Source organism: Tachypleus tridentatus, chromosome 13 (genome assembly GCF_004210375.1).
Source record: "Tachypleus tridentatus isolate NWPU-2018 chromosome 13, ASM421037v1, whole genome shotgun sequence".
Lineage (NCBI taxonomy): Eukaryota > Metazoa > Arthropoda > Merostomata > Xiphosura > Limulidae > Tachypleus > Tachypleus tridentatus.
Window position 1 is genome coordinate 240,682,514 of NC_134837.1, and position 23,412 is coordinate 240,705,925.

Here is a 23,412-nt window from a genome sequence, read left to right on the forward strand (position 1 = left end):
CTACCTCTATGCAGTATTTGAGATTATTGAGGTGAACATGAAACATATGACCATTTGACATATATTGTTTCATAAACTCCATATTAAAACTTTTATTATCGAAGAGATAAAAGAGAACAAAGTTAATCGTGCAAATGTCGCGTACGTACCTTATTACATCACATTAACTTTTATAGGCCAGAAACAACTGATCAGGAAACTTAAATCAACCCTGTAGTATCATCTTCAGCTGTAATTGAACATTTTTGACGCAGATATAAAACGAAATGGTTAAGGATAGCACTCGTGCAATCATAAAATTAGAATTATATCGGTCTCTACGCGATGTGTGTGCGGTGTATTATTAGCTACCTACCGCGAGTTGCAACATTTTGACAATAGCTACAGTCTATTTGAATGTTGTGTAACTATTTGTAACTATAACATCCTTCTGTTACTTGACAGAGTTTAGTGCAGCTTGTCTTTGGACATGACAGTGTTTATTGATGCTATTAAATACGCATTTTGTGCTATCAGCGAAGTGAGTTGGGTTTCAAAAGATGTGTTAATACTGTATGGATGGCGTACATTATTAGTTCATAAAAATCTATATTATTAGTATTTAAAGGAATACTTTAAAGTTGTAAAGGAATAAGCATGATGCCTGTCTTGGTGTGTTCGGTGTACAACAAACATTAATTTATTAACTTTAAAATGTCGCTAAAGAGAGCCAAAATGTTTAAATAAATTTTATTTTGTAACACAGTATTTAGAATAATATAATTGTATTTAGTTTTAAACTTCCCAGCCCCATAATTTTATTTTCTGGAAAGATAGTGATGTTTTTAATTAATAGATGCTAAAGCAAATGTTGACAACTCAGTATTATGTGACACTGAAATTATAGACCAGGATTTTTTTTTTTTTTTACGTCTGCAATACTGGACTGTTTCTTTGTTTTGAGAAGTTAGAATTGATGTTGCTATAGCAATGGTAGTACCTAGTAAAAACAATCGATACAAAGGGCTCACCTGTTCTTGCCTACGTAAATATCTGTTGTCTATGACCTCACTACATAGTAACCGTCTATGTGAAAAGCTCCCTAGTAGTCGGTACTCGTTTAAAAAGCGATTTACTATCTTAGTATGCCACTGATTGGTTGAAAATATTGCGTCGCATGTCTGTGCCATTTCAATATGGACTGATCTGTCAATGTTATTTAGGCATTGGTTGGTCTCGCCCCAGTCGTTATTTTTTTAAATCCTGCAATACAAAGGGTAAACATTCTTTTTTCTCATTTAACAAACAGATCATTTAGTCTTAACGTGTAGCTTGTATTTATCAATCTGTTAATTTACTTTAAAATCAATGGAAAAATTAAATTAGAGTTAAACTGTTCGTAGTTTGAGACGGCAAGTATGGAAATGGGTTTAGTTGTCGAGAAATAACTGTCGCGCTTTGCCATTGTTTATATCTGAATCTGTGAAATAAATCGTTGTTGTGGGTTAACGCCAGATTAAATTGGTGAATATTAATTGCCTCTTTATCTGCTTATTTTAAATAGTAAACAAGTTTGTTATTACGTAAGGCAACTGACTGGGGATTACTCATAAAACGTAGGTTCTTGTTCCATATAAGTATAACAGAACCTCTGGTAGACTGTAGTAAGGTTACATTTTCTTCTTTGTATTTAGTTCAACGTTTCGTTAGCATATAACATATCTTAACTTGGTAACTGTCCAGTCAAACAAAATATTTAATGAATTCTTCATCGTCCAAGAGGGTCTAGGGTCGTACGTCTGATATTCACAGATCAATAAACAATGAACGACGGACGCTTCATGCACGATGGATAACTGGTTAATCCAGTATATATGAGATCATTGAGTTAGTCTCTGTTACGCTGTCTTTCACCTTAACAGCTGATTGTATTATAACTAGGGTTGCGATGTATTCGTTGTCTTTTTTATTTCGTGAAAACAAGTGGATTAGTTAACTTCTGAGTTCGTGTATTATGTTCCTATTCTATTATTTTATTACTTGAAACCATGGTCAATTCAATTACATTCTTGCTACACATAGAATTATGAAAATCAAACTTTTCAGAGAAATTCTAAGAACATGAGTAACTTTTTATGAGACTTTAATTATCATCGACAAAATATAATGTGAACCTTTCAGTGTAAAAGAGGAAAAACTAGTTTTTCGATTATATTTTATGAAGATTATCAGTTTTACTCCGTATGTACCTGCCTATGAAAAAAATAAATTCGGTTTATGAGTACTGGCACCCTTTTGAGTTTAAAAATTAAGTACAACATTTTAATATTGATGTGATACCTGAAGGTGTATATGAAATTTATTAGAATAAATACATATGAAATAACACACAACATTTTCATTTATTCACTGGTATATTTGTAAGCTGAGATTTTGGTTTGTCATAGGAGTACCTGTAATAATGTAGAATGGAAGAAAAAAATGTGTATTATTATGAGATAATTGAGGAACATAAGGTTACAGGATAACGTGTGTAAATAACTTGAATATTACACACTTTTGTACCTCGTGAAAATTAGCAAAATGCGATTAATTTCTTAACCGAATAAAAACATTTTATGAGTAGGTTATCGTGGTCGAATGTGTGTGTTTCTTGCCAACAATGGTGGTTGTAATGAGGTTTTCGCTCTTTAAAAAATGAAATGTAACAATTTATGTTATATAAAGTAAAATGTGGCCTATTAACAGTGTCTAGTGTCAAAAAATCAAACTGTAGTTTTTACACATTCCTTTTAATCTGTGTTTTAGATTCAAGTCAGAGGCACGTAAATATAGGATTTCAGATCTCTTATTTTTCTTCCACAAGCCGTTGTCCAAGAAGTCATTGTGACACTGCAAAAACTCTAGGTGGACTGAACAATAAACAGCAAAAGTTTCTTTGTAACGCTACTTACACACATAACCAGTAGAATACTTTAGGTCTAATGGTTTCTAATTATTCGTTACTTTTGATGTTTACACTGTTTAAGTTTTTCAGCATATAACGTTTTATAAAAATATACATGTAGTCTGAAAAGCATAACTGCTTTTGTTGTATCATTAGTACTGCATGGTCCACTATCGTAATTAATCATTTGGAAAGTATGTATACATTTCAAGTTATTCATTTTTGTAGCGAGTTTAAGTAATGGTTGAAAATATCTCAAATGTGGTTGTCGAAAAACACGTGCCGTTAAAACGATCCTCGTCCTACAGTGAAAGAGCAGTAAATTGAGAGACTTACAACTAGTAAAAACCGGTATTCGATAGTCCAGTATGGCTTTGTTATGAAAAAATCGCGAAAAGAGGGAATATCTGGAAATCTCCTAGAGGTAGTATTAATTTAAATTGTAAATACTTAACCCACTATATTTGTTTACGAGTTTTACTTTAACAATGCATGGTTCTTATTGGATATAGTCAAATAGTAAAAAAAACACAAAAAAACGACATCTGGTGAAGTTAACTTATTTCAGTGTATTTTATAGTTCCACTGTATTTCCAATCTAGTGTCAAAAATAATTTGAAATAAAATCTTAGTTTACATGCTACGCGAATCGAACAAAAATCAAATTCGAGTTGATAGATGCTTGCTTTTAAAAATCTGTGTGCGTGAATACAAGCAAGTGGGAATGTTTAACCAATGTTAAAGCCAGTAATTATAACCCGAATAATTGAATTGCCTTCGTTGAGATTTTATTTTGATACAAAATTTCGTACGGTACTTGATATTGTTTTCGACCACTTTCTTGTTTCTCACCAAGTATGTTTATATCTCTAAACTGTACCTTTCAATTATTTTTAAATTTAACTTTGCAGAAGTAATTTTTTCCAATTCTTTCGTTTTACCTTGCATCCTTTCTGAAGATCGTGATAAGCTAGTTTATTCCAAAATGCTGTAAAATGATTATTCTTTTTAGAAGTTGAATAAATCGTAATAACAAAAATATATTTTAACCTAATACTTTGAACCGGAAAAAAGTAAAGAAACTTGAAAACGTTACGTTTTAGATTGTAACAGTAATATTACTTTTGAAATAGTTAGTCTTCTGAATGAGCTAAATGTGAAAATATATTTTTATTAACAATTAATAATTGTTCTGTAAAACGACCACTTTATCATATGGGCCCCGTATGACCAGGTGGTTAAAGCACTCGGGTCGTAATCCGAGGGTCGCAGGTTTGAATCCTCGTCATACCAAACATGCTCGCCCTTTCAGCCGTGAGGGCGTTATAATATTATCATCAATCCCACTATTCTTTGGTAAAAGAGTAGCCCAAGAGTTGGCGGTGGGCGGTGATGACTAGCTGCCTTCTATAGTTTTACACTGCTAAATCAGGGCTGGATAACGTAGATATAACCCTCTTGTTGCTTTGCGCGAAACTGAAAAAAACAAAAACAAAGCGTATCATATGTAGTTTGATATTGTGCTGCCATCTAGTGATAGTTTCAATTACATTGCTATCCGCGGATTTATTTGAGTGGAATAGTGAAAAATAAAAGCCAATTTCATTGCGATATTTTAGTATATTATCTCAGAATTTGTATCGAATGCACGTGACTGATATACCAATGATGTTTATATTTAATATAAATAACTCTAACGTTTACAATATTACAATTGTTTTTAAACTCGTGACTCAGTTACCATATATTAGTTTTTCATGTTATGTTTTACTTTTTTTTAAGCGACAGACAATGCTCACATTGCCGTTCGAAGTAAGTCTGTCGGTCTGACTAAGAAACCAGTCAGAAGACTGGTCATGTTTTGTGAAACAAAAGTACTTTCACAACAAAGGCTTCGTTACTCAGATTTGTCTCTATCAAACTTCGAAGATCGCCTGTTATTAAAATAACCCTCAATTGAACCTTAAGAGCTCCTGAACAAAATATCTGGGCTCCTCTTCTCTCATTGTTGTCACCAGCTGTAGTTTCCATAACATTATCCGTTAGACGATGGTAGTTTCGCTTGATTTACAGATTGAAGGCCATAACAGCAGGGAGTCGTTCACTGTTAACCATAGCTAAAATGGAACTAGTTGGAAATATATTAGTTCATAATAAGCCTCCATATCTTTGGTGAAAGGAAGTATAAAAGGAAATGATGAAAATCTGGTTTTCTAAAGACCTTTTGTAAACTGTACAGTGAATAGTCTTAACAACACGTGGTCACCACAAAGGCTATTGAATTTAACTTCCTACTTCCAGCAGTAGTGATGAGTACATTAAGGCTTTGTTAAACAGAACTCAACTTCATTCAGTAGTTGTTTTTCTGAAGACTAAACATGGGTTTCTTGGATAGAAATCTTTTTATAACTAATTAACTATTATTTTGCTACCATCCCATCCGGTGCCCTAAAGGGCAAGTCTTAAGAACAGGATTTTGATACCTTATACCTGTGATGGGCTCAACACGGATATTTCTTTGTGCAATTTTGCTCTTAGCAACAACCAAACTTTATATCTTTCTTTGCCTTTATACGTATATTTTGAGAGAGAAAGCAATAAGTTTTTTTTTATTTCTTGTACTAACTGAAGTCCTCAGAATTGGGACAGATAGGTGTATAATTATCAGAGGGTAAAGATTTGTTAATTTCTAAAGAAACTTTCCTACATTTTTTCGAAACATTAGTTATATGGTTTCCACTTTTCAGTTACGTTGATTCTTCAGTTTTTAAGTTGTTCCAACTAAAGACGATTAAATTATTTATCTTATGGTATTCAGAGAAGCGTATGTGTGGGTTAAAGAGCTCAACATGTTCTTCATCTATCTTAATTGACATTTTAATAATAATTAAGAAAGAGGAACCCAACTTTCTGAAAGAAGTATGTCTTGAACGGAAACTGTCACTTAGGATGTGGTCTATCTGATTTAAAACCAGACTAATTGTTCAGTTCTACTTTAGTTTCTTAACCCTCTTTATACTACTGATAGGCCGACCATCTGTGTAACGTTAAGCTTTGATTGCAGTCACTACCACAGCTTTTAGGAATTACTTACTCATTTTATCTGTGGCTCGTATCTCCCTTTGAGTGAGAAGAGGAAGGAAATAGTGCAGCCCTTAGAAGAATTTGTATTTATTTGATTTTGATTTTTCCTTTGTTTTTTGTTAGTTTAGCAGTCTAGTTGCTCAAGAACGTCGGATCTGTGGACTTTGAGACAAAAATATCTTCCTTCGCTGGAAACGATTTCATGCGCTATAACTAAACTCTGCTTTGCTCTGTTTATATGGTATTTATTTCTTCAGGTTGCACACACTTTGGGTGAAACCCGATATGAATCTACTTCAGTTCACATTGAGTATCTTATTTATTTTTTGCTATACAGTATATTAAGTAATGTGATTTTGTGATACTTTGCTGCTTCTGTTTGATATTTCGTTTCTCTGAAAGAACCTATAGATTTAAAAAGTGCCTACTAATATTTTCATCAACGTTTGTACTTCACGAAATCGGGCAAAAGTGCTATTACAAAGAAGTATGATAAACGTGGGTAAACAAAGAACAGCGTGTATAACGCTAACAGGGTGTTGATTGAATTCATAGGCGTAATTCTGTAGGATTCTATGGGTGCTTAAGCGCCCCAAAATTTACTTATACGAGTGCTTCTGAGCACTCTGAAGCTTTGAAAATAACTTCCAGCACCCTCCGTCGTTTGTGAGAATGTTTGCAATAATTGTTAAATATAACGACTGTTTTAATTTAAGTATAGCGCGTGTTAAATAGTTATATTTAGAAGCGACAGTTTGTTACTGGTTTGTTTACGTAACAATTTAAGAATTGTACATGTAGTCCCATTGTTGTGATTTGGCACTTGTATTATTGCATCGTTTTATTAGATCTTTCCAAGTTTTATCGTTGTTTTGATCACGTTTTGTTGCATCGTATCTGCTAGGATACATGCTAGACAACTGTTAGACTATTCATACATACGTGTCAAAGATGTAGTTCAAGTTAGGTGAAAGACAAAGCTAGAGAGATGTCGTCGGATGGACCTAGACTGTAAAGAACATATAGTGAGATTTTATTTTTAAAGAATTATCACAGATTGTATTGTAATGACCGCAGAGAAGAATAATTCATCTTTTCAATTATGTTCTAAGGCAACTAGGTCAACTTATGGGAACTGACAAAAAGAGACCACTTTTAAAGCTCTGGATATAACTGTGCTAATTAACTGTGCAACGAAGATTTGTAAATACAATTGACTGGTTTTAATACATGTATTTTTTTTTCAATAAATGGATTGTGTACTGTTTGTTTATTGCTTAAATTAATCACCATAATTTCGCATACTGTAAAGAATCCCTACCTAAAAACGTGATAGCTTGAATCTACGAATTAAACGTTGATTATGAAGGTTGTCTTGCATTGTTTACTCTACGAGCTATGCTTATTTCGACTTGTTTGCAAAGTTAGTTCTTTACTTGTAATGTTAAATGAGTGTGTAACAGTTATGTTAAACTTTAGTAAAGCATTTATCCATATCATTGTTCAGATTAATTCGTAAAATGGGAGATCTTCTTGTAGGTCTGAGCGTGGCTCAGTGGTTAGCGTGCCGCGTTGCAAAGCTGAGGCCCCATTGTTTGCGTCCCGTAATTGGTAACAAAAAAAAAATAGCGTTCTGCACTTAGTGATCTTTTGGTGCGTTATAAGAGTGATGGTTAAATTCCACTATTCGGCATGACAAGCGTAACGCAGGAGTCGAAGATACTTCGTGTTGATTAAGCTGCCTTCTCTTTCGTCTATCACTTCAAAAATTATGGAAGCTATAGCGCAAATAGCCCTTGTGTAACTTCGCGTGAAATCCAACGAACATGTTATACGAAGTATGCACTGTCAAAAGCATTCATCAAGTGGTTGCTTTCGTCTCATAATAGATTTTACGTGTAATTAAATTATATTTTTTCATGTTTTTACCTCAATACTAAACATCAATACATCAAGTATTCTTCTTTTAATTTAAATTTCTTAAATACTGCTTTAACATTTTGAAGTTTTCCAAAGGCTTGAAATTTAAAACCATTAAAGTTAAATTTCTGTTAATATTGGACATGTTGACTTGTATTGTTTTAGCAATATTTAGTAAAAATCTTTCCGCACAGAATTTCTGTCTAAGTAATAATCTAAACTTAATTGATAAACTCATTATTGAATACACGTCAATAAAACATAAGTTATATATTCTCAGTGAAAATGATGTGAAATTACACTTTTAGAAGTACAAAGCTCTGTTACAAGACGACATTTTATATTCTTCATATGGACTTGCTCACATACATACGCACCTTTTAGAGATGTAGATTCTCATGCCCCATTTACGAACATGAGATGTTAATGTTAGAATCACCATCACATCTTAATTACTTTTTATTTTAAGGTTAATACCCAGATTGGCCATTGCACTGATATTAACATAATTTGAGAAATATTGTCAAAATTTAGAGTTCTAAAGCTCTAGTCTCTCTACTTTGGTCTATCGAAGTATTTTTGATATCGTATCATTTAAGTTATTTTAAGATGCGCCTTTTCTAATAAGGATTTAACAGTAACCTCCTACGATATTTCATTCAATGTTTTCAGTGATTGTATTCCAAACGTGTTACTTCTGTTTTGCTCCTTACTACAGGAGATTAATTAATGTGTGTGTGTGTGTACATACAGTAATTGTCAGTACTTCACAGATAAACAACTATAGATTTAAGGTTCCGTTGAAAAAAAGCTGAAATCGGGGAAAACTGAGAAATTTAAGTGCTGCTGAAATTGAGAAATGTTTCTTTTGTGATACTAAGAAACATTTTTGCCATCGAAAACTTAGTTTAATTGAATTTTCGGAAATGTTTTACAATTTCCAAAATTCTAAAAATATTTTTTGTAGCTTTCATATAATTATCGATCGGTGTTTTATTGATTTATTATTTGTTCGTTTGTTTGTTGTTGTTGTTTTGAAATTCCTAGTTTCAGTTGGAACAACATTTTAACTATGTTGCTCATCAATGTTTGTTTATCAGTAAAGTTGCTAATTAAGCACGTTATTTAAACATTTCTTTACAGTAGTAGACTAGTGGCTAGAAATCAGGTTGAAAAAGTTCCCGCGAAAAGTCTAGAGAAGGTTATTATTATTCAGTAACTGTATTAACTGTCATTAGAGGACGTTGGCGTAGTTATGCTTGAGGCAGGACAAGTTAGAAACCCAGTCCAGTTCCAATCCAAAGAGCCATCAAACAAGCGGGCCATCAAACAAACTAGTACCAAAAAACTATGGTACTAGTTTTTACCATACAGTCAACCGAATGATTCTCTCTTGCTCTAATGTATTAAGTTTTTTGTTTTAAGTAGCCCTCGACTGATAATTACGTAATTTCTTTGGGATGAATCTGTAGTTGATTACTTTCAGTTTGTTATGTACATTGTTTGTTGAGCAACATTTTATAATATCTGATATAACTCGGGTTATCAGACGTTCCAGTTTTTAGCCTTTTTTTATTCACTCGAATAGAAATAATAAGTATTAAATTGTTTTTATTTCTATGAGTATTTAATACGTACGTTGCATAATTATATATGGCTTCTTTAATTTGTTCTTGGAGAATCACTTAAAAACATATCACACATTAATGTTCTATTCCTTTTCGCTATGTTTTCTTAACCTGTCATGGTCAGCCGTTGGAATCGAGTTTGAATGTCTTGGCCAGCCACAAAGAAGGAAACGAAAAAGAAACATTTTAATAAAGCTCAAGAAAACTTAGTTTTAAACTTTTATTTTTACTGGATAAGCTTTCAAGAAATTTTGTCTACGGTTTCAGAACGCGATGCAATAAACATTAAATTATTTAGCAAATGGCGAAAAGTGTTGTTTTTTTTTGTAATTTATTGTTTACGAACTTACATTTTTTCAGTCTGGAAATTTAGTAACTCTAGATACGCCCGATATTCTAAGCACCCATGACTGTACAATGTCACCATGAATAATGTTCAAGTAATCAATTTTTATTGTACATGATTGTATCAGCCAATGAATAGAATATATAAGAAACGGATGTTTTTTTAATTCTATAATGTACGTGTTTAAACATTCAAGGTTTTCACTCAATTGCTATGGATAAAGTACAGTGGCACTTCAGTGACTGTTTTTGGTCAGTCCTGAATAGTAGATAAATGTTTTTCCATTTACATTTTAAAGTGACATCTTTATGTATATTTTAATAATTAACTTTCACATGAATGTCATTATGTTGCTTTTATTATAACTTTTTCCCAATTTTCAGAAGTATTTCCATTGTATGTACGTGTTTATTCATAACATATGTTTTTACGTCTCTTAACTTAAATTCCGATCATAAGTTTCATAACTTGCAATGCACTGACTTTCGTTTTAGTAGTACATGTGTCACCAGAGACAAGTCTATTGAAATTACTAAACAATAAATCTTTAATTCTACTAACGTGAAGAGACAAAGCGAACGAACTCGTTTGAATCAGATTTATCGCATTCATTTTTTGATAACTAAAGGTGGCCATCACTTCGTATGACTTGGCCAAACTTTGGTTCGTAAAAACAAATAGAATACAGCAAAATCGTTACAAAATTCTTGAAACCAAACAACAGGTACTCAAAATTTCACATCCTCCGCTCAATATATTTTGGTAATTACTACTAATGTCGTAAGTCAAAATAAGGACATACTAAATGTTATGTATGGTTTTATTGATATTCACATGCAAACGATGTCCATTTATCACAATCTAAAGTTATCACTAACTAAGTTGTTTATCTTATGGAGACATTTATTTTATATACATGTAGATCATGCAGTTTTGTACTGTATGCGAAACGTGCAAAAGAATGCTTATTATTGCCAAGAAATAATGTATTTCTAATTGCACTTGACCGCGTGTGGCCCAGTGGTTTGCGTGATCAGACTGTGAATCTCACAATTTATGCTTCGCGTTCCATCGCAGCAAAAATGCGCTTCACACTTTGGGCCCGCAAGAGTCAAATCCCACTTTTCGATTTCGTATGAGTAACCCAAGCGCATCGCTTGCTAAAATCAGCTATGTTCCTTCTAGCTGCTTCTGGGTTACGAAAGTTGAATCAAAACAAAACAGGAGAACATAAATGTTTGAACTGTATTATTTAGGAGAGAGGTGAGAACATATTCTGAGAATGAATAGATTGGTGCTTTATAAATGACGTCACGTATAGAGAAAATTATTCGAAGATAACATTAAGAAACTGACAGTGACATTTTATGACACGCCTCTTGGAGAAAACATTTGTATGGAAGAAGTTAGAGAAGTAGAAAAAGAAGAAAACCAGTGATAAGGTGGAGATGTGAAGTTGTGAGAAAGCAATTGGGAATATAGAAGTAAAAGTTGTAAGAGGATAAACAAAACGTCATTAGAGTTGAACAGATTGAACTATAAAGCCACACACATTAGGGTTGGCTTTGTACAAACAGCTTTGCGCGAAAATCCTGAAAAAAGCAAGTGTAATTGCACTTAATGCTGACAGCTGCTGAATTTTATAAATAGTATTCGAATATACTGCAGAATTATTTGGGGAAGAAGGTATGGAAATCAAGTTTCTCGCTGTTATCAATGGAATTTTATGAAACATTTTATTAACCATGGTGATGTTGCATGTTTCATTTTTACAAGCACGCAGTGTTAAAGTAATGCATTACTTAAGTATCTCATTACTGTAATAATATTACTTCAGTCGATAGCTAGCATTGTGAAGCGTTATTTTTTAAAACTGGAATAATAATATTGGTTACTTTTTCGAAGAATGAAATAAATCGGTTCGTCTCTTATCCTCTGTTGTAAACAAAGTTGGTGGTCTTTAGCGTTTTCTAAATCAGTAGTAAATTTCGGCTTCTAATATCTACTCAAATAAATTATTTAAAGGATGGGGAAGTTGGTTTTCTTTGAGTAAGTTCGAATAACAGTTTCAGAAAGTATCTCGCAAAATAGCTTTTCATAGGAGATTTATTGGCACTAAACTCGTTTCGTTTTCATCTGGCACACGAGTGTATTCAGATTGACAGACATGAATAACTTTTATACGTATAGTCAGGGAAGAAAGGAATACCCGGAACAGGATAAAGTGAGAGAGAGAAATTTAACGTCCTGCATTGTTTATTAACTAATATGTAAGAATATTACATTTTTCTTTAGAAACATTAATGCAATAAGTTACACTTTACAGAAACAGGCACAACACTTGGAAGTCCGTGTACTCTAGGCCTAAACGCATAACGCTTTAAAATGTTTCAAGAAGTATGTGGATATCTTGCTCATTAAAAACGGTCAGCAACATTTTTTACATGCAAGTCGTTATTTTACGTGTTGGTTGCAAATATTCAAAATTGCCTCCCCCCCCTTCCCCCAAATCATATTTAGACTGCTTTTTGTATTTAATAACCAGGTAAGACGTACAGATCTGGGTAGTAGTACTGGCGTGACATTTACCTGTATTATGGTGCTTTTAGTATTAATCTGCAGCTTCCAGGGCGCCACCAAACAGGTTTTAATCTAGATACCGTACGACTTAGAATTTTAAACCAGTGGCCTCGGGTCTATCGTATTTGCAATCGGGGAGACAGATTTTGGGTGGAGCAGTTTTATCAGTGATGGGTGGAGGGCGGGGTACACCTTTACAGTAAGACTAGGTGGAGCTACAGATTTGGATCCATCGATCTACAATTCTAGCAATATTCGTCCAATACTCTCCAGAATGCTATCGTAAAATAGAAAACGAGAAATGACGAAGCTTATTTGCTGAAAGATCGTTGAAGAACGAGAGAACCACTAAGTAGATTTCGTGATCTTATAGAAACCGTGGCATCTGATTGTTCAAAAACATGCCATTAAGACTTGGTTGTGTTGAATCGTGTCACATAAAAACAAATCGTTTGGAAGTTCTACGGTAAAGTAGTGAGTGAATACGGCTTGCAATGCACATGAGATTATAGATACTAAAACAACTTTATTTAATCTGTAGAAAACTACTAGATGTGAAGGAAAGCTATATTTCTACACTGATTCAGCTAATGTTACACAATTTATCACGGAGGAGCCTCCAATTCATTGTTATTACCTATAACGATTTCAAATAACCTGAAACAGAGTTAAATTTGAATTTAGAAGTTAATTTATATTACGTGTCAAGTTTATCATATTTGCCAACAAGTCTTCATAAGCAGCTTTCTTTCTTAACACAAATGTATTTTAATATACAAACAATAGTACAATTTATAATAACAATTATTACAAACAATGATTTATATACAAGTTTTACAAACAGTATTGATTCTGCTATTCGATCCAGAATTTCCTTTAACTTATCGAGGGTTTACGACGAGCGAACTAATTCTGAGTTGATAGTACAGTTCACTTAACGGGATTATCTTTCGCTGATTACACGTGATTTTTTTCACCGCTGAAGTTATATAATGTATTCGTAAAAAACACTAATGTCCAATGTTAATCCGCTGAAGTTGCACGGTTTTAAATGTCCGAAATATATAAACGTTCCTGGTTAAATATATGCGTTTTCCTGATTAGTGTTAACCACAGTTGTATCTTCCAAGGTTTATAGTATAACAACTGTAGCAAACCAACAAAATATATACTGTCTATTCGCGTTTCGTTAGTTATCACCTTTTATTAGCTTACGGGGAGATTTTCTAGAAATTTCTGAAAAGGCAATAATACTGGTTTTTACATGCATATATACGTTGTTGATTCTTACATTCGAGAATATTTTACAAATTTAGGGAATAGGCGAGAATTTTGCAATACACGTATAACAGTATAAGTTACATTTCTAAATATGTTTAACTGAAACAAACATCAATATTAGAATAACTCTGTCACATCAACAATTGAAAAAATGTGAAATATCTGTAAAATTTAACTTTAATGTTTTCTTGTTTGTTTGTTTTTAAAAAAAATTAAATTAGATTGAAAAGTATGACGGCGATTTAATTTTTAGCTTCTCATCCGGGTATCCTGCAGAGTGTAAAGCATGTGCCACTGCCTAATCATACCTGAGCCAACAGAAAAATTTTAGGCAATGTAGACATAAATACTAAATACAAAAATAAATTGCGGAAAGTATTCTGCTCGAAACACTAAATATATAATGAAAATATAATGATGCATTGGTAAAATAATTATTTCAGGTTTAAACACGAAAAACAAGTCTACATATTTTAATTGGTTACGTAGAAAAGATGAGTATAGCAACAAATTTACAAATTATTTTTTAAATTATTTCGTGCTTATATATGTGGCAGCCCACAATCTTACCCTTTTCCTACTTTTCAAATATAAACTTGCACATTTCTTAGTTGAAACATGATAAACTATCTTGAAATAAACTATCGATTTAAGCTATTTGCTCATCAGTATAAAAAGGCAGTTTTAAAATTTTCGTGTGCAAACTATAACAGTTGTCATCGGAATTATTTCTATCCATGGCAATATTCGATCGATACAGAATAGTTTAAAACCAGAAATATTCGACATTGACGAAGTAGGGTACAAGTTAGGCCAATTTGCACATAAAGCATGCGTGTTGTTAAAATGTGACAAATGTGATGATGTCTTTAACATCATCGTTCACATTTTAAGGGTTATATAAAAAATGATATAGCATGGAAAATTGACGCATACAGCACTTTTTCTGTAAAGACATGGACACGAGCAATTCAGACACGCTACATGCATAATGTACAAAGAAAATTAATTAAAGATAAGAGGGTAAAGAAAAGTGATTATAATCAACTAACAAATTCGATCATTGTTGGTATTATAACCAATGCTTATGGTTTTGAATAACAGAAGACAGGCTTCAGTATTAAATTTAAAAATAATGGCCGAGGACACGATATAAAATTTTCAAACTATGTATTTGTTCTTCTGAATAATGCATAAAATAGGCCCGGCATGGCCAGATGGTTAGGGCGTTCGAGTCGTAATTTGAGGGTCACGAGTTCGAATCCGAATCACACCAAACATGCTTGCCCTTTCAGCCGTGGGTGAGTTATAATGTGACCATCAATCTCATTATTCGTCGGTAAGAGTAGCCCAAGAGTCGGTGGTGGGTGGTGATAACTAGCTGCCTTCCCTCTAGTTTTACACTGCTAAATTAGAGACGGCTAGCGCAGATAGCCCTTGTGTAGCTTTGCGCGAAATTTAAAACAAAACAAACCAAGCCAGTAACGTCCATAACAAGAAAGATTTAAGGAACAACTGTAGGGAAAGTGGGGCAGGAACCCAGATTACACTGACCAGTATAAATATTGCTGTGATGTTCTTTTACTAAAACCTGAGGAGGCAAACCTGAACCTCAACATAATACTAGATTTTATGTAATAGGTATCAATATTAAGATGTTTTAATGATTTAATGCTTTTCTTTGTAAATTGTCTCGTAATTATTGTATTTTATATGTAACCACGGCTTGGGGGCAAATTTTGCTCAGTGCTTTTTGTGTATAAAATCAGCCGAGATCTATTTTAGACGTAGGCACTAACTATTCTGATTCTTCAGTGAATGGAAATGTTTGTTTTTCGTCAATTGTTTGTAACTTTGTGTTGCATATGCTTTCTATCGTATGAAGCTAATCTAGTATTCCTCTTCTTTTATTACAGAAAGACAATGGCTAATTTAATGTAGAGTAGAACTTAATGCATAGTTTTTATACTCTGTAAGGATTTTGTTGAAATCTTCATTTAAAAAAAATCAGCTAATCACTAAAGAGCAAGTTGGAGCTTTCGTGTTTACAGATTGGGTGAAACTTATCTTAACGTGCTACAAATTACGAATTTTAAACGTCTTCGATAAAACAAGATAATTTGATGCTTCGTTATCTTCTTATTTACTAGTTCACCCCTCCAAGTGGCATCTACGGACTTGTACTGCTAAAACCCAGGTTTCGATACCCATGGTGGCGAGAGCACTGTTAGCCCTTTTTCAGTCTTTTCTGCTTATTAACAAACACTGGGGCATCTGAGTTCATAAAACTGACAAATATCAAATAGGAAAACGTTCCTGCAGTAGAATAGAAGCTCGTCATAATAATGTCCTCAATCTTGCACTTCAAAACGTTTTTAATATTTCTGGCGATACATCGAATAATATAAACCTGGCAGAATCATAAAACATGTTCGTGGCATATTGTGAAGGATTGATTTCCGACTGGGGTAACGATAAAAGTCTATCCAACTTTACATGTATTTTGTAAATTATTTCTATTTTTCGTTAGGTTTTTATCGTTCGTATTTCATAGTATATAAAATATAGTAGATAAAAAAAAAAAAAAAAGTGCTGCCACCTGCCTGATTTAGATTAGTAGTCGTTATTTTTATTCACTTTGCATGTCTTCAGTTGCGTTTAATAAACGTTAAAGGAGAATTTTAGCAATTAACTGCATTTAGATAATTTAGTTAAACATGTTAAGGCTCTAATAATTTTTTTCTATTATGGTAGATTGGTAGATAACTTGATTACACTCGATTTGTTACGGTTATAAGGTCCTAATAAATCTTTGTTTAATTGTGCTATATTGGTAATTCTTTTGACAGGTATAACTCGGAAGACAGTTCGTGTCTTTACTATTATACACCTTACTTTCACGGTTAGTGAAGAGATATGGTCAGGACCCAAGCAGTTTCAAGTCACATCATTGACCCTGTCGTACTTCACGTGTCTGCCTCCCTGTTATTGATCAACATTATTGCTGCTCCATTCTCCCCCTCCATAACCATCTTATAATCCTGGTAGACCGGTTTCGCTACTACCCTGGCCATGGTGTCTTTAGGAAAATTTTGCGGCACCTCTTGTCGCCTCCGGCATTAAACAACCTGCAGCACATTTCAAGGTTAACCGTCGCTAAGTCCGTCAACCTTTTGCTTGACGCTCATAACAAACTTCGAGTCTTCCATGATGGTATTATCCACTTTAGGTGTCATGTTTGAGTGCGATAATTAAAAATGTACAAAAGATAATAGTGAATTACTTGTTATTTATTTCTCCGTAAGCAGTTAATAGAAATTGCTATATTTTAAAATTATGCTTGGCATCTGAACAAATCGAGCTTCGTATTGTTTAATATTACGAAATCCAAAAGCCATACCTAACCGTTGTTTAGAGACTTTTTCTTTCTTCTAGCATTGTAACAACAAATGCGCTACATACTTATGACTTACAATTTCTTCAATGACGCGAATTTAAATGATAATTGTGTTGAATTTGTGTTTCTTTTACAATAGTAAACTTTATCTGCTTAAATGCGTGTTCTTCAATAGATTCATATTTGGGCTGGTTAAACTAATTTTATGCAGAAGTTTTCTTACTGAATTACTAGCAATGTGTTGCATGTTTCAGTTCTAGAGTTTTGGATCCATTAAATCGCTGTCGCACCAAACATGCTCGCCCTCTCAGCCGTGGGGGCATTATAATGTTACGGTCAATCCCACTATTCGTTGGTAAAAGAGTGTCCCAAGAGTTGGAGGTGGGTGGTGATGACTAGCTGCCTTCTCTCTAGTCTTACACTGCAAATTTAGGGACGGCTAGCGCTGATAGCTCTCCAGTTGCTTTGCGCGAAATTAAGAAAACAAACAAAACAAACCATTTAATAATTTGTTGTTACATGTGTAGAATTAAATAGCTTACAAATTTAAACAAAAGAGGGTAACTGACCCGCAAGTGTAGTTTATTTCTCACTGTAAAGACACTTACTACCAAACTACGTGAATGTATTATTATTGGCACCTATTCATGCACGGTACAATTTTAATAGCTTTCTACAGGTCAACGACATCGAAAAACCCTGGAATGGCTGTCTAGATAAGTGCTTTAACTTAGCACATTAGCAATAAAATATATGCAGTAGCCAACGACTAGCCCCATAGGGCAGTTTGTTACTGCGCTTGAAAACATTGTGTGTGTGTTTGGGAAGAACAGGGTATTTGTAATTTGTTTTGAATAAGATAATGCAATAGCAACACCTCCTGAAATCCGCAACCGAATAAGAGTCACTTCTGGACATAAGCTCTTAATATCTAAGGTAGAATAGAAAATGCTATTAATAAAGTTAGAATAAAAGAAATACTCTTTAGGTTAACATTAACTTTTTTTTATCAGATAAAATATGATTATGATGGTAATGATACATTACAAAGTGATAGACGTTTACTTGTGTTCTTGCAAAGGCTAACTAAAGGTTTAAAAACTATGATCAGAAACGAAAATAAGTCCGTTTCGTTCGTACATAACCAATTAGAATCGTAATTTCGACATCTGGAATAAAAGTATGTTTCGTGTAAATGATGTACGCGCGCGCGTGTATGTGTGTGCAGTGATTTTCGAAAGACCTCTCTCCCCCTATCCCACTGACTGAGCGGTACATATGAAAGTTCTTAACACTAAAACACGGGATTCAAAATCCTTGGCTGTCAGAACAGACTATTGTGTAGCTTTGCGCATAAAGGCATTTTTTTTTTTTAGATCCACAAAGTTGGATGGAGAATTTATTAAAATTGTCCAATTATATGGACATAAGAATAGTAAACAACACACAAATATCGGCTATACAATTGTAGTTATGTTTAAAACATTAAAAATTATATAAATATATTTAAAAAGTGATTATCCTTTCAGCCAAACGACATTTGGTAAGCCTGTGTATTAACTAACAATAAGTGTCTTGTAGCAGAGTTGTTTACATGTTAATGTAGATGGTACCTCGATCACGTACGTCAAGTACTTAGTGCAGATTTTACCTCGCATCCTAACTTTGATGTTTAACAGAAATAGAAACTGTGGTTAATATTTTATTAGATGTTTAAGGGGTGTTTCATTTTTAAACTACGTGAGTCACGTAATCGAAATTTTAATGTTGTGTTATGATTTTCATGTTTAAAGGTTAGAGGGTCACGGATTATGAACGAATCCCGTTACACCAAACATGCTCGCCCTTTCAGCTGTGGGTGGGTTATAATGTGATTGTCAATCCTACTATTCGTTGGCAAAAGAGTAGCCCAAAAGTTGGCGGTGGTTGGCGGTGACTAAATTAGGGATGGCTAGCGTAGACAGCCCTCGTGTAGCGCGAAATTCCAAAATAAACCAAACGTCTCTCTCTCTCCGTATGCGTGTGGATTAGAAGTGGCTGATTAAGTTTTTCTCAATAAGTATGATGGACAGGATTAACCTGTCTTCACTAACGCTATGTATCTTACAAGCCAGATTAATCTGAGATTTTATAAATACTTGTATGATTCATTGTTTAGCCATTCGCACGAAAGTAGCGTCAAACTTAAACCTTTAAGACATTTGTTCCTCAGTAACCAGTCATCATGGTTAAAATTGCTGGCTTTAAATAAATCTTTATACCCTATAGCATCTCAAATAAGGTGGCTCCTATGTCAGTGCTCTTTGTGTTTAAAAATTAATGGAATTAGTTTATTCAGTCTAGTTAGGACATCTTACTTTTGTATAGATACCATTACATACTTGATGGATCTCGTTTCTTAACAAATGGTTACCCTAACTTCTGATTAAACAAAAAAAAAAAAAAAAGCAACCTATGCTTATTTGTATGTTTTTCGAGGTACTTGTATGTCGTGAAATGGTATTGTTAATTAATTGGAGAAAACAATGCTATGATTCAAATCACTTAACAAATTAAGTTAATATTTAGGCAAGTCATCGTTGAAACGGACATTTATACTTAGTTATTAGATATTAATTGATGTATTTATTTTCTATTTCAGTTTTAGTCTCTGCCAGTACGTTACCGAAGAAGAACAAAGATGTAGTCGAAGGAGAAATGGTTCGTCTCCAATGTCGGTTCAACCCAGCACTTTCTTCAGGGAACATCCTATATTATTGGATACGGACAAACAAAGACGGTAAAGACAATGCAGCTATCAGCGGCGTGGCCTTAGATCCACATTACCAAGTTGAATTTGCTCCCAATGAAGGCAGATATGATTTACTTATCTCGCATGCAAAATACGATGCAGACAACGGTCACTTTGAGTGCAAGTTGAAGGAAGGTGGTAGTGGAGCCGATATCTACAACATGGCCTTTACAGTCACAGTTCTCAGTAAGTTAACTCATCATGGTTAGGATAATGAATGTGATATCCAAAAAATAGTGTTTGGCGTGTTATTCCAGATTCTGTAGAGGTTTGTTGGTTTTTAATCTATATTATTATTGTTCTTGAAATTTGCTCTATGTATATATCTTTCAAAATATTCATTACATTAGTTATGACTATTGATTCAGCGTTATAAAAACAATAATGAATTGAATATCTCATTACTGTGACCAGTCCAGGTTGTTAACTTGTTTTTTACAGCTGATAAAGTCTGCGGTTATAGCACCAACTGCGCTAGATATCCCACTTATAAAATAAAATTCAAACGCTGGTGTTAATTTAGTTAGCCGTCATGCACTTTTATGTATGACATAAATCTGAGACGCAGAACTGCCCTTATTGAATGTATGGTGCTTCAAGATGTCTTTTTCTTGTTACAGTTAACTCTAAAGAGAAGTGCCTGATGGTTAAGGCGATCGACTCGTAATCTGCGGATTGCGGGTTCGAATCTCCGTCAGCGAGCATGCTTGGCTTTTCAGCCTTGGAGTTATCTACTGGCCAATCCCAGTTTTGTTGGTAAAATAGTAGCCAAATAATTGATAGTGAGTGGTGTTAATTTCCTGTTTTCCTTCCAGCCTACCACTGCTAAATTTATATTTATAATTACTATTTAATTAGACTTTTAAAAGCGAAGCAACTTTTACAGATATGCAAGTTGCAGCTCAGAATATTGCTATACATAGTTATACATTATGAAGGGTATTACACGAGGGTGGAAAGTGTTACTTTTAAGAATAACTTGTGAGAAATGACACAGGATGTGACACTCGTTTGTAGCTGAATTATTCTGGGTGAACTCTGATAACTAGAGTATTTATATTTTTAGTAAGCTATGCTCTTTCTTATTTATTCACCCCTGTTGAGACTTGCGTTCAAGATAATGGACCGGCGTGGCCAGGTGGGTTAAGACTTGTAATCTGAAGGTCGCGGGTTCGCATCCCCGTCGCACCAAACATGCTTGCCTTTTCAGCCGTGGGAGCGTTATAATGTTACGGTCAATCCCACTATTCTTTGGTAAAAGAGTAGCCCAAGAGTTGGCGGTGGTTGGTGATGGCAAGCTGCCTTCCCTCTGGTCTTACATTACTAAATTAGGGACGGCTAGCACAGATAGCCCTCGAGTAGCTTTGCTCGAAATTCAAAACAAACAAACAAGCGTTCAAGATAAATTTTTATTTATAACCAAAAAGGTAACTGCCTCATTCAATCGAATGTAGATTGAATTCATCACTTCATGTCGCTGGCACTAGGAGTTCGCACACACAAAGTTAATATTTGGTGAAGCTATCGTTGAAAGGGATAGGTATTTGGTGTTGTTTGAAATTTCTATTTAAGTTCTAGTCTTAGCAGCCATATTATTTTTGTCATAAAATTTTCGCGAGATAATTTTTTGGTCGTGATCGTTACTTGTTGACTTCCTTTCATAAATAGCGAAATAGTTTATTGTGAAAACCATTTTAAAGCATTTTACATTTTTGACAATCAAACTTAAAATTATGCACACTAAACTGTCACCTTCACATTCATATCACTGAAAAAAAAAAACTTGCGTCATTCTTCCCCCTCTTGTTTTTCTTTCTCGTTGATGGACACAGAAAAAAAAATTTAGGTATGTATTGAAAATCATGAAATTTTCTGGAAAGTTCACATCATTCTAGAATCAAAAGTAGGCAAAATTGATTAGGGAATTTTGCATACATATTTTAAAGGTGCGTAAATTTTAAGGTAAGGCAAAACATCTACTATTTTAACTCTGAAGAAGGTTTGTTTGTTTTGTTTTTTGAATTAAGCACAAACTACACAATGGGCTATCTGTGCTCTGCCCACCACGGGTATCGAAACCCGTGTAAGTCCGCAGACATACCGCTGATCCACTGGGGGGCTCTGAAGAAGGTAATAAATATGTATATTTTATATATAATGAACAAACTTCTGTATACAGAAAAACTAATGGTTCTATTTATTTTCCATTCTGGATACAGAAGTATTATTTTATTAAATACATTAGTGTTCTCTACAATAAACTGAAATTTAATTAAAAAACATCCGTGAAACGATGTTTAAAAGAAATATTAGGACGTTTTCTTCTTGATGACGAGAAACCCACTTGAAATAAAAATGTATCTCAGAACGGCTGGTATGGATGATAACACTTTTATTGATAAGCAGAGAATACCCATACCAGCCGTTCTGAGATGCATTCCAAAGTTTAGCCTGGTCATCATGTCATTCTGAAAGCTTTAAAATGTTTGTATGAACATGATGAGACTAGTATATTAATTTTAATATGCTCATTTGTGTTTCTTTAATCGCGAATTTACCATCGTAATTGAGTATCCATCTCTTAATTGTAAACATTATTCTTGTGTTTTTTGTTATGTTATATAAAAACGTTTTTCAAACAGTGTTTTTGCTGCATGTTCCCGCATTGGATATATCATTAATCTCCTCAAAAAATAAAACTGCAATACTTTTTTAGATACAACTTACTTTTCCATTGTTGAATGTGCCTATGGAACTTGTTTGAAGAAATATTAAGTACATAATATTCTGTGAACGTAGGTGATTTGAAAAAGAAAAAAATAACATTAAATAAAAAAAGATCAAATTAATAGCATGGTTGATATTTTGCATTCGTCTCTACTTTCACTCGTAAGCTCTTTCATTTTACTTTAGCAAAGACAAAATTTGCTGTTTTTCTACTTCTGCTGTGACATACAACATTCATCAGTTTAATTTTCCGCTTTTTTTTTTTTTTCGTTTAGTTCCGCCAGGACCACCAAATATCATCCCCACAAACCCTACAGCGAAAGAAGGTGAGCCATTCATACTCACGTGCTCCAGCGAAGGAGGTAGCCCTGATCCTCTCATCCAATGGTATCGGGAAGGAACTCCATTACAAGGGCAGCTACAGAAGGGAGGATCTCGGGATAAGCCTACCTCAAGTGTTTTGAAAATATCTCCTAAAATGGAAGATGATGGCGCCACCTATCGGTGTGCTGTATGGAATCGAGCAATTCGTGAAGAGCAGAAACTTGAAGCAAGTGTTACACTAAAAGTTCATTGTAAGTCAGTCAATAGTGATTTATATTAAACATCAGGTTTAAACTGCCCTTACATTTAACATGTTTTATCCTCAACTTTATAGCGTATTCCAACATTATATTGTTTTGCTTTAAGAAAACAGCCTGAAAACAAAACAAGAACAAAAATAGCGTTTTA

General features: G+C 33.8%; 1 protein-coding gene across 4 annotated transcripts in view; it reads left to right on the plus strand.

Moving 5' to 3' along the window:
* LOC143240892 (neural cell adhesion molecule 1-like) overlaps nucleotides 1–23,412 on the plus strand; it is a 76,643-nt gene that overhangs the window by 30,567 nt on the left and 22,664 nt on the right. For all 4 annotated transcript variants that reach the window (XM_076484129.1, XM_076484130.1, XM_076484132.1 and 1 more), the window contains exons 2-3: nucleotides 19,804–20,139; nucleotides 22,956–23,255. In XM_076484129.1, coding sequence (XP_076340244.1) covers nucleotides 19,804–20,139; nucleotides 22,956–23,255 — 636 coding nt within the window. The remainder of the gene's footprint in view (nucleotides 1–19,803; nucleotides 20,140–22,955; nucleotides 23,256–23,412) is intronic.